The following is a 12,828-nucleotide window of genomic DNA, read 5'->3' as shown; positions in this document are numbered from 1 at the left end:
TAGTAAGCTTTGAACGAAATGCCTCAAGTCTTGTTTTTTTTAATTTATACGTTAAAATATATATGATAGCTTTTTATCAGGAAGAATTTACTGCCCTAAGCTTATACGCCGCAATGAAGCTGAAAATTAATGAAAAATCGTGCTCATCATGGTTGGTGCGGCCGTTTTTATTTGAACTAATTGGCCACGGGTGGAAGCTGGCTACCGCTCAAAGGACCAGTTGAGCCGATTGCGAGCGAGCAGCAATTTTCGACGCACGGGGGCCACTCCCAGGCAGGACTCTCGGAATTGTGTATCGCGCGCCATAAATTGTGTCGAATTTGGGATGGAGAGCGAACGAATTGCCTGCTGTCGAGCATGCTAAGCAGCTTTGCAGCCGTATATCGCGATATTGTATCATCTGCGGCCATAAAACCGAATTTGCTGGCGAGGAGAGGCGCGGATTATGCCAATGCCGGCTTTCGCGTCTCGCCAGCAGAGTCTGCTGCTCGCGGCCTCAGACTCCGACCCACGATCCCCTGCTGCCATCTCTTGCTACCTCATCCCAGTTGACATAGGGGTAGGAAAACAGGGATAGATTTCACTTTGCAATTCTTTATTTGTTTATTCTTACATCAACGCAAATAAATTAGATCAGTACAAGATAGCCTTTGGCAATGTATATATCATGCATGGGTGATGTCTATATATAGACCAAAATATCGCAGCTGAAATTATTACAAATTAAATATTTAAGTTTCATATTCAAGTCTTATTTTTTAAGGAATTTAAACGTAAAAAGGAAATTGGCCTAGTATTAGAAGCCATTTAAAATTAATTTTAATGCAATAAGGCCCCTGTAATTTCTGGTAGTTTGCATTCCTAGACGGAAAAAGATTATTTGTTTTAGGATTTTCTCAATCCATAAAATGTGGAAAAAATGTTTAAAATAAAATTAATATTTTTATGTTTTGAATCAAAAATTTCACAGCTGCATGATTTAAAATCGAAATTGGGGCCGTTAGAAATTTCCTAATCGACTCAGACTTTCATAATATAACCACAACTGCATGCGATTTCAAGTTTTCAGAATAAATACTATAGTAATAAATTATTAAAAGTGTGTCAATCTAAATGATTTGTGAAGCTTTTGCCCTGAATGTCACGCTGTTTTCCTTAGTGAACAAATACGGATTCTTTTCCGTCGGGCAGAGGAAGCGGTCGAAAATGGCTTTCGGCGGGGACGATGAGCGCAGGGAACTCGGCTCCAGCAGATTATTCCAGTACATGTTGGCCACTGCGACAAAAAAGGCATTCGTATAAATTGTCAGGCATAGGTTTAAAATTAAACGTCCTTACTCATGGCGGCGCCGGCCTGGCTCATGTGGAAGCAGTCAGGACCGATCAGCGTTTTGTCCGTCATCCACACGCTCTTCATGTCGGCGGGCGTCGACATGAAGCCGAGCTGATGTGTAAACGAGGTGAACGGCATCAGTTCGACGGCAAACTCTGGATCGTTATCATATCTTCCGCTTAATACCTATTAAATGTTTGAAAGGACCAAATAGTAAATTTAAGATCTTATATAAGAAGAATGTACAAAAAAAAAAATATAGTAAAAGGTATTTTCTATATTTTCATTATTTTAATTAAAAATATTTTTTCTCTTTTGTATCTCATTTTTAAACTCTATCTATCTTTTTTGTCAAAATGTTTATAACAAATTTAAGTTTAAAATTTTGCATCTCTCACGTAATAAAGATAATATTATCATTAAATCTAATTAGGGCATTCATAAGAATCTTAGTATTATATATGAAGAAAATACGTGTAAAGTAACGATTAAGTCTCTCACCAAATCAATTTCGGCTTGAGCGTACTCTCTGGCCAGGTTGCCGACCCATTTGACAGGGTTGGCGGAGCGTCCCCTGTGCAGACATGCGCACAGAAAGGGATGCATCAACTTGCAGATCATGGAACGCTGCACCTTCATCGAGTATGTCACGTCTGAAATCGGGATTTTAGATATTTTGTCTCAGCGACGAAATGTTAATTATTGTGTTCACCTCCTATTGTGACGAGCGACACGTAGGTGCGTGGAAGGTTCTTCCTGAGGAAGTCCAACGCCTTTTGCAGCTGTTTCTTGTGCTGAAGGGCCGTGTGTTTTTCAGGGTTGAAGCACGCCTTCGAGCAAAGGTCGTTGTGGCCAATGAAAATTGTCACTAGCTGCGAAAAAAGGATTAAAAAATGTGATAGAGTGAAGTATTTCCGTACAAAGTTAATATTAATAACACGAAAAATAGCTCTGATTTTTGGTATTTAAGGAATAAAATTCGTAAATTCATGCTAAATAAACTTGAATTGATAGAGAAAATACCTACCTTCTTTTTTAATTTAATTTTTGAGAAGACTAATATATGCTCTCGGATATATGCTTCCAGAAAAGAACACACAATTAACCAGCATTGATTCAATGCTGTTGAATTAATTAAAATATGTAGACTAAATTTAACTCAAAATTTTAAAACTCCGCGGAAATGTCATCTATCTATGAAGATTGTATCTTTAAGAAAATCTTGATTATGCCATTCAAAATATAAAATAATAATTTGGAAAGCGCACCTTCCAAGACTTGTGGAAATCGATGCTTGGGTCGGCTCTGATCCGTGAAACGAGAATCTGCGCTTGAGTGAGGGCGTCGTCGTCCAACGCGGCTGGCATTGCGATATTGAAGCGCGCGTTCTTGGACTGCAGATCAAAATTTGAGTTTATTCTGATAATTTGTAGTTTAAAAATTGTCACCTGGTAGGATCCCTCGCCAGTAGAAAAACCTGTGACGTTGGGGTTAAACTGCTTCAGGATGTTGGGGACGGTGAGGTACTTGCGCCAGTCGGCCATGCCGCCCGCGCACCAAGACACGCCGCGGTACTGGATGAACACGCTGAACGGTGAGTCGTCTAAAGCGGCATCACCTGAAAAGAGAGGTGTAAATTAAAAATTGAATGATTGAATTTATTAAACGCAATTATGCGTGCAACATTAGGCCTACAATAGTGTGTAAAATTAAAAATGGAAATACTATTTACTTTTTGTTCGTGCATCAGTACTAACTTTCAGCGTGCTTAGTGCTGTCAGAGGATTTACAAAATAGTTAAAAGAAATGCATAACATAACATTAAATTAAAAAAAAAACAGAATTTTATACAATCATATTGTTAGTCTGGAAATAAGAAATTATTGCAAATTACAGACTTTGTTCTTATTAATCTTAATTCTTAAATGTATACACATATGAGTCGAAAGCAATGTATTATTCGTTTCATTTTTTTCTCACGAAGAAAGTTGATTTTATACTGATGACTATTGCATCCCAATAACAAATTATTCAAACAAACCATTTCTGATAACATACTCTATATACTTTTAAAAATAACTGTTAGATGTTTGTATGTTCCTTTATAAATTTTTCACAATTTCTAGCCTTCAATTTTCTAATGACTTATTAAAGGGCTACTTCTTTTGTTTTTTTAATGTTTAGTAACATAATAATATTATAAAAACTTACTATTTTTAAATATTTCACTCATAAATTAAAGTCATCAATCTTTAAACAATGTTTGGATCAGCACCACTCTTACTATCTAATTTTATATTCTATAATCAATATTAAAAGCTTGCAATTCATAAATTTACTCATTTGAAGCATCAAAACATAAGTTGTGTAAACGCATCACAAACATTGACATACCGGCAACAAGACTGTCTCCAATAGCCGCGACAACGTCGATATCGCCTGGCCTCAGTCGGTGCACGGAGGTGGGCGGTTGCGGCGACCTTGGAGGCACCCTGTCAAAGGTGCGTTTACACGGGAACTCGATCACCGATGACATGTGCTTCTGGCAGTTTGCGTGCCTGCTCACCACCGGACGGAAGGCGGCCTCGTTCGCCACTGGACGCGTCCAAACGTCCACCTGCTCCTGAAATATTAAAGAAATTGTATTTAATAATTTTCCGTGTCGATCGTTGGAGACACGTACCATTACTGAATCAGGAATTTTCATCAGGTCCATCAGCTCTGCTAGCTGGCCAGCAGCCTGGTACTTTACGCCGGAGATCAGGAGAATGAGAAAAACTGGCCAAATCATTCTGAAATTTTAACAAGTAATATCAGTTAACTTTCTGCAGTTCTTAGCAAAAGTCGTATATTTCAAAAGTTTTGTCATTTAAAAAATTTATTTTCAAACGAAGGCTTAAAAATTAAAGGTTTGCGCTTGAAGAATTGAATTTCTGCTAACCTGGTGCAACTACTGTAAATTTTAGAGGTGCTAATTATGTGGAAATCCTTTTTATTCCACAACAAAGGTTTCCCTTAAATGCACCGTTGGAAAAATCTCGTCAAGATTTCTCCTACAGAGAAATGGTCCGTCTTAACGTTGTACATATCTTCAAACAAGGCAACCCTTAGATTTTAAGCTTTTTACATTTTAACAATTGGAGAATTAAACTTTTGAAAGATTTTTCAATAGAATTATAAAATTTGTCACATAAATATTTTTGTATGCATTTTAAAATCGACCGTGAAATATTTTTTTACGATGAATGCGTGCTTTTAAAACTCAGCACCTTCAAATTAATAATAGCTATGCGGAAACGACAACGATAAAGATGACAAAGGGCAATTTGGGAGACAATGGAGTGTGACTTTCATCCGCTGCGAGAGACATCTCAATATCAGGTTGCGCAACAAGCTAATTAATATTCGGGCGGCCCGAATCCACCTCCCTATAGTCATTCGGCTCGGAAAAACCGCGTCCCGCCAGATGCAATATTTGCGGCGGCCGTGACCCAATAAGCGGTCACAAAGTCACTACCAAGAGAAGAGAGGTTTCCTGCTCGTTTTGTCAACTCCGAGCTGACAAAAAGCTATTGGAGTAAGCAATTAGAATTACAAGGTGCGTGACTGGCACAAATTTTATTGAGATGTTAAGTAGCGTTCCTCTACATTCTCACAATCAGCGCGGAAGGCAACGCCGACAAATTATCTTGCGCCGGAATGATTGCTGGACATTTTTCAATTTCCTTGAAAAATGCATATTTATTTAAATGAGGTTTCATGTTTATATTTGCTTTAGAATTGTTTGTATTCTTCCAGTGCAAAAGCTTTGGTGAATGAATCCAACCATTAATTATAATTAATTGTTACATGTGTATTTAATCGATAATAAACTGCAACTAAAGAAATATCTAAGAGTTTTGAGTAAAACTATTGAGTTTTTATGACAAATAAATATACTAAAATTCATGTCAAGCAAAGGACTACTTTTCTACAAGAAACACCATAGTCTCACAGCATAGAAATGAAAAAAATTGAAAAAAGCATATTCACCTGATAAAAAAATGAGCCAGTTAGCCAGCTTGCGTGGAAATTAAAAAATTGCTTCACTGACTTTTTGTCGACAACACCACAGCTGAATCCCACCGTTAATTTTAGTATTTATTGGCCAAATTTAAGTACAAGTCTCTATTTAAATTAGCCTTAAATTAATTAATTCATCATACTCTAAATGTCAGGTTGAACTAATTTATTTGGAGAAATTTAAGTGAAAAATAATATAGAGTGACCTTAACTAATTTTCTAAAATTATTACTTTGACATTTATTTGCATTTTGACTGAATCAGAATCCGGCTCTGAATGATCCGTTTGTTGTGGGAAAAGAAACAATAATTTTAAAGGACCCATACCCTTTATCCTCTTTTATTTATTCTATCCTCCTTGGCATTTTCGTTTCGCTTGCAAAAAAATGTCCACGTAAAGCCAGTGAAGCTCATCTGTCGGCGGCGGTTACATTTTTCCGTGAAGAAATTGAACATCAGCTACTTTTCGAGAAAAAGTGCTGCGGCCGCAGCTCGGCCTCGCTTGCTCGCCGCGTGGCCAATTATATTCGCTTCTTCCGTCGACTCGAAACGCGCACAAATGCAAATGCTGCGTATTTTTCTGTCTCTTCATGTGCAGTGCACCCACAAAGTAAAACCGACCTTATTCGCTTATTGCATGCTGTTCGGCGTGGGCTCCAATCATGCAATAAAATCAGACTTCTTTTCCGATCTTATGGGAAACCGTGGCGGTTTATTTGTGCGGGGGAAGGCGTTTCAATTAACCGAGCGTCGCTAACAATTGTACGCGTAACCTTTGTGTTTTCCCCTTTGTTCGGGCGGCGAAATCAAGGCGAAGGTTGAACGGCACTGATGCTGTAAGCATCCAGATGGCAAAATGCCAAAGCCTCGAACAGCGAAAATGATGAACTTAATTTTATGCAGGAAAATTAGCCGCTAATGAAATAATTGATTATATTAAATTTGGTTTTCGTCCATATATCGAGACAAAACAATTTTGAACGTAGATTTTCCTGAATGACGAGTGAGTCTGATAAAAAATATGTGCCAGATTGGTATTGAAATCAAATATTTAGGCCAAAGCCTTTTTACTACTTGATTAAATAATGCAACTCGGCATTTCTCAGATGTCTGCCATCATCGTGGTAGCGGAAAAATTGCACATTGCTCAACTTCCAAAAGAAAATTTCCGTGTTGCAAGAAAAGGGCAACAATAATCAATTCAACAGATAAAACTTGCATGTTTGTTGAGCGATTCAAAATTCTCCCACCACCAATATGAAATACACATTATTTTTAACATCAAAGAAGAATGAATTAGGGTTACAATTATTGTAATTCATTTGCATTGTTGAACTGACTCGTTTACGCTAAATTTTGCAGGTTAAAATTAAAAAGTGGTGAGATATTGACGGCACATTGTAGTAAAGTCTTTTATGACATTCAACTGCCGGTGCTTTTTCTCGAGACTGCGAGCGGCATGCACTACATACAATGCCAATATGTATTTTGATGCCACGAAGTAGTTTTTACTCAACAATCTATCCTAAGCACAATTGTTTAAATTAAAAAGCGGCCAAAATACTTTGAAGAGAATCTTTAAATAAATAATATGTATAATCACAGCAGTTACAAAACTATAAATTGTGTAACAGCTGAAATATTTAATCAGATAAACAATAGATAGTCTAGAAAATATTTTTTAATGTTCATCAATTGATTTTGATATTTTTATTAATTAATAAACCCTATTATTATTGTTTAAGTTAAGACTATAATCACGTAAATTTGTGTACTTTTTTCAGTGTTGGCAAAAATAATCTATTAATACTTCAAATGTAAAAAAGTATCAAGAACACATTAATATAAATTAGTTTCTAGTGAATAACACGGAATATTCAATTTATATACTATGCTTTCCTTGCACCGGCTTAAATCAAAATTGCATGCTAGATTAAATTTTGGTAATTGCATTAATAATAAAATAAAATATCGCATTTCTGATAACGGAAATGGCCTATTGAAAATAAAACATTACGAGAAGAAATTCTACTAGCAAATATAGTCCTACCTGCGAAATGTGCACGAGTACGCGGGCAGAGATGAGTAGTGCCGGGGAGACGGTCGTTGTAGTGCCGCCGTGAGCGAGAATGCGAGATTCGACAGAGGCAAAATGCAAATTTATATTATCTTCTCCCTCTCTCGTCTCTCTTCACATCTCTTTCAGGCGCCGGCAAAGGGAACTCTATTTTTCTACGGATGTTAGACCGAAATGGGAAGCGGCGTGAAAATGTGACTCACGGCCTTGGGCGTGTGCGAAAGGTCGGGTCAATGTCGCCTCTCGCGGCTGCATTTCCACAGCATCCCTGATCACATCTCACACAATCGAGAGGAAGCGGAAAGTGCGAGTTGAGTGTGTGAGTGCCTGACCTGTTTCTCGCCTTTGTACTCTCTTAAGAGAACACTCATTGCCTCTCTTCGGCGCACACAATCGACCATCAATTAATGCTTTGTGCACGAGAAAACTGATTACTCGCCCTGTCTCAGTTTCAAGGAAAGGTGTCAAAAATAAAAATTGTGCTTCTCATTCTATACATTTAACTTTCTAAAGTCAAACGGTTCGACTATTTATCATTTCACTAACTCACATGGCCTTTTGAAAAATATGCTAACCGAATTAACCGAATAACATGATATTATGAATTCATGTTTAGCTTAATTTATACATTCACTCTAAGTAGTGGTAAAAAAGCAGGAAAAAATAAAAAAAATGTAGGCATTTTAATTCAGGGAGTTAACAGTACTAATAATTTAAAAGCGATATCCATCAAATTTAATTTAATTTTTTTAATTTAAATGTGGCGTGCATTTAAATTCACTCCAACTACAACTATACAGATTTCATTGTTTCAGTTTACTTTAAAGAGAAACAATGCAGCTAGACCCGGAAAATCCTTGTTACCGTTACATGAACCTATTTAAAAGATTGAATTCAAGCCATTAATAAGCTTTAATAAAAATAATATTCAAATAATTTAAAATTTTGAGTTAAAGTAAACTGTTTGTCTTTCTGAGCCTAAATTGTGCTGCGGAGAATTCAAATCAGCGAAGGTTAACGCGACAACGTCAAAAATTTTCAGGCAAACCGCAACTTGTACCCACCAGCTGCACGAGTGGAGTAAAAAATAATAAACAGTTCAATATATAGCTGCTGAGCAGGAAATAACTAGCTTACTACCACAATTGATTCTGATCATGATGAAAAATATTATGTAACAAACCAATAAATTTTGTTTTATTGTAGCAATAAGTTATTCTAATAACTTCTTATGAACATTTCAATTTTCAATTCATCAACGCCAGGAAGCATATAAATGTAAATATATAAATTAGTCTATTCATTATCTGGTCGTGACGAGTGCAGGTAAAAAATCAGGAAAAATAAATATTTTGCGTCGGCAAGAGTCCATGCGTATACCAGAATATCAAGGTTCTTTAAAGTGAATAAAATGATGATTATTTGGCTGCGCATTTTAAAAGCTGCATACAATATTGACTCAGTGTTTTTGGTCACAAGCACGATGCTGTTCTTTCATATCTATACCTGAGGCAAGTTTTCGCGGACGTGATTGGGATACTTAAGCTAACATTTAACTACTCAATATTCAAGATTTGCACATGCAATTAAAAGTATTAATCTGTTGAGCACATACACATGCAAAAAATTAAAACCGGTTTTTCAATAGTCTATAGAAAAGATAATCTTAAGTTTTGAAATTCCTGTCAGGTCAAACTCCTCTTGCGGAAATCAATAACAATTTCTCGTTGGAGGATCAGAGTGCCTGCCAGTATATTATAAGAAATCTATTTATCCAGAAGACATTCGAAACAAGATCATTTTGCAGCTCACAATTAATCAATGTATTCTTTTTTGTCAACTGCTTGAAATAAACATTTAAAATTATTATACCAATAAATTGTGCAATTATTAAAAAAAAAAAAATTTCTTAACCTCGCTCCCCCATACAAAACATTTAAATATGGATGTTTTCACCTTTTTTTAAATTTTCGCTCATTTATGGTGGATCAATAAGCCAACTCGGCGCTAAATTTGCTTCCATTCCAAATTTGATTATATCTGAAAATAGAATGAGGTCTTTAAAGAATGGTGAATGGCAAACCCTTGCGAGCCACATCAAGCTATCGAATCGCTTTTTGGCAAACGTCTGGCCCAGGGCGTGCAAATAAAAAGTCAACAACTGATTAATGTCGACATTGCGCTCAATTGAACAATGCCAAGCCACTCTGCTTCTAAACAAGATTCGTTCGTAAAATGTATTCGCGTCAGGACTGGTACAAAAACGCCAATTTCAGATAAGAGATTTTGGTCGGGTGCGGTGTTCGTCTAACCTTCAGGGGAAAATCCAGTAAGCCAAATCCACTTGTTAAAACCCGGTACTCTTTTTAAAGGACACTGAATGTAGTGTGTTGCTTACACTTAAAATATAATCTGCTGGTTAACTGGGAGTGCTTCAGTATGAATTCATAATTGAATAACAAAATTGCGTTATGTAACAATAATTTTGTATGCTTCTTATTCCTAGTAAATAGATATATTTTACTTTTAAATATTTGTTTTATTTAAGAAATTGACTACTACAAGATTAAAATCAAATATTTTACAATCTAAAAAATGGCTATATAATATGAAATGTTAATAGTTCACCATGATAGTTTTTTGTTCTTACTTTAAAATACCACTAGAATATAGTTATAAATGTTTCAATTTTATATTATTGTATTTATGTAGATATCAAACAGATACACTGATTACTAACCATGAACATTCCATGGGTAATAAAAAATCTGTTTGAACTTTTAACATTCCAAGATGTAAAAAATGGTTAATGTGGTTTATCTCACTGTAAATAACATTTTATAATATGATAATTAAATTAATGTTTAGGAAAATGAATATTTTAAAGGGAAGCTTTTTCACTAACCGTGAATTCTATTCATTTTAATTTATGTTCTTAATCAGCGACTGTAACATTGTATTATTTTCATTTTATTTTAGATTTCTTGATTTATTGTCATTTGTTAATTTTGTAATTAATTGAGAAGCATCTAATAATATTCAATCAAACTACTTAGTCACGCTTTATCACCGTGATCTTTCCAAACAATTACCAAACACAAACACGTTTACTCCAAGCACAGCAGAATTTCCAGACACGACAGCAAACTGAGAGGCCAATCACCTAATCACCTAGCTGAGGGCATTATGAACTTTTGAGTAGTATATTTTTTAGGAGATTAACACACCTAAGTGACTTATCATTTTTAGAGTTTTAGAAACGAACAATATATAAGTCGTAAAGATGAATAACATTAAGTGATTAAATTGAAATCAATAGTCCTTTTTATTCCTTCCTAACATTGTTCATTCATAGGAACCTACTGTTGCTTGTTATTTTAAAATTTAAATGCAAACTCAGCGTGAAGCCGCTTGGATAAAACGAACGCGTTGCAAACTTTCCGCCACACTGTGTACCTAACACAGCGATGATAAAGGTGCTAACGTTACTGATCGCCATCACGGCCGTGGCGCCGCGCAGCCTGCTTCATAGTCCACCGCAGAACAATGTTCTCTTTCAACAAAATTGGTACAGAACCAACAAACTCATCGGTTGTCGATTGGTAAGCTCCAAAACTTTTATTAGAAAAATGGATTAATTTTTAAATTTTCTAATGAATAGAATTTAATATTGTTTTTTCATCATAAGCTGTATTTAAATTTTAATTAATAAAAGTAATCAACTTTACAGCTAACATTGGTGGTACTCTCTAAATGCTGTAAAAATATTTATGAATTATGCAATGAACTCTTTGAAAAGTATTGCATATGTAATTTAATTGAAGGAGAAAACATTTTTATTTAAGATATCTAAAGCCCTCATTATTAAACAAACTGGATAAGTTTTTAAAATTGCGACAGTTATCTTGAATTTGAAGCTAGCTTTAAACATAGAGATATATTTAAACAGAGAAACCTGACGAAGCAATACAATTGGAATAATTAGAATAAATTATGCTGACTCAAAATTGTGTGGCAAGGCGCTGACGCAACCTGCGGCACGAGAGTGTCATGCAGGCTGCATAACCTCTTGCACTCGATCTGAAATAAAAACCTTTCTTTCAGGTTGACGAAGTGAACCAGATTGTCATATGCATTCTTCCGCACGGACCTCCGCAGCTTTGGAAGGTGGTTTACATGCAACCTTTGGGGCAGGCCACATCCTTGAACATTCCACCAAGCGTTTATTATCCGCACCACCCTTTGGATCCGCCACAATTCGATAGATCCCAACCCCTCCCTAATCAAATTGGACAGTGGCCATCATTGGGGAATGCAAACCCCTTGCAAGGAAGCATTACAGACCCCAGATTCCGTCCTCCAGTTCCCCCTCTCCCACGAACTTTCCAAAATCATCATAATTGGGCTCCTTCTAACCCGCACCCATATTCCCCACCTCTTCCTCAGATTCCCACTAACCCTCTTGCACCATTTCCAAATTTAATGCATCTCCCCATTCTTCATCACGAGCCTTTCCACCTTCCCATCCTCATATCTCCTCCTCCTCTTCCTCCTCCTCCTCCTCCTCAACCCCGTTCAAGCAGCCATCGTGAATGCCAGCAGGGGACGATGGACACTCGCCATCAGGAAATCCCTGAACTGCTTGATATCCGCTGCCAGATTGCGCCAAAGACCGCCCCAGTCGCTCCAGAAACTCCACCGACAGCCACCAATGCCAGCACGCCTGCTGAGGAATTATCTCTTCCCGATCCAGATATTGCTGGATCCAAGTTTGTGTCAATTGAGCAGGTCAACCCGCAGTTCCAGCCGATTCCCATCTCGTACAAACCAGAATTTCACAAATAAACGCCAATAAAACTTATACTACTGTTACAATATGATTTATTTTTATTAACTTTCTTACTTCCTGTAAAAATTGGAAACAATAAAATCAATACAGTTAGTTAGTTTATCTTGTGTACTTCACCATAGTAAAAAAAACAGTATAGCTTGGAGTAAATATAACAATCTTGGAAGAAAAAGAAATATGCAGAGGTCATTAAAACTATAATGTGTGACAAGTCAACCGCCATGGCAATTCATTGCTTTGACTATTTCATATCAGGTCTCAGGAAAATTCAAATGATCGTTGAAACGATATTCCAGTGAAATGGGACCTTATTGGGATGCTATCTTAAAATGCATCAGTTCTTGAAATGAAACATGAACATGATATTGCATTTCCTTGTTGCAAGGAGCGTCAATATATTTCCCACTTAGTTACGGCTCTCTCTGATCTGAAGATCATGAAGCCGTGTATTTCAAGGAAATATTATAATAAAATTAGATCATTTAAGAAATAGGCAATGAATTTGCC

The 12,828-nt window shown here is 36.3% G+C and overlaps 1 protein-coding gene across 1 annotated transcript; it reads right to left on the bottom strand.

Annotated features, from left to right (window-relative positions):
* Positions 1-604: 604 nt before the first annotated feature.
* Positions 605-7,530, bottom strand: LOC135945718 (phospholipase B1, membrane-associated-like). The gene is made up of 9 exons (XM_065493560.1): positions 7,446-7,530; positions 4,017-4,125; positions 3,728-3,956; positions 2,782-2,951; positions 2,602-2,727; positions 2,046-2,205; positions 1,835-1,986; positions 1,339-1,519; positions 605-1,276 (listed from the first exon to the last, which is right to left on the bottom strand). The coding sequence occupies exons 2-9, from the start codon at positions 4,122-4,124 to the stop codon at positions 1,110-1,112; spliced, it is 1,293 nt and encodes a 430-aa protein (XP_065349632.1). The 5' UTR covers position 4,125; positions 7,446-7,530; the 3' UTR covers positions 605-1,109.
* Between the last annotated feature and the right edge of the window lie 5,298 nt (positions 7,531-12,828).

Source organism: Cloeon dipterum, chromosome X, assembly GCF_949628265.1.
Source record: "Cloeon dipterum chromosome X, ieCloDipt1.1, whole genome shotgun sequence".
Lineage (NCBI taxonomy): Eukaryota > Metazoa > Arthropoda > Insecta > Ephemeroptera > Baetidae > Cloeon > Cloeon dipterum.
The sequence above is the reverse complement of the archived record's forward strand: the minus strand, read 5'-3'. Positions and strand labels throughout refer to the sequence as shown.

Coding starts and splice junctions, on each gene's coding strand:
- LOC135945718 (XM_065493560.1), bottom strand. CDS start 4,124: ATGATTTGGCCAGTTTTTCTCATTCTCCTGATCTCCGGCGTAAAGTAC. Junction 3,957..4,016: donor AAATTCCTGATTCAGTAATG/GTACGTGTCTCC, acceptor TTAATATTTCAG/GAGCAGGTGGACGTTTGGAC. Junction 1,520..1,834: donor CTCAAGCCGAAATTGATTTG/GTGAGAGACTTA, acceptor AACATTTAATAG/GTATTAAGCGGAAGATATGA.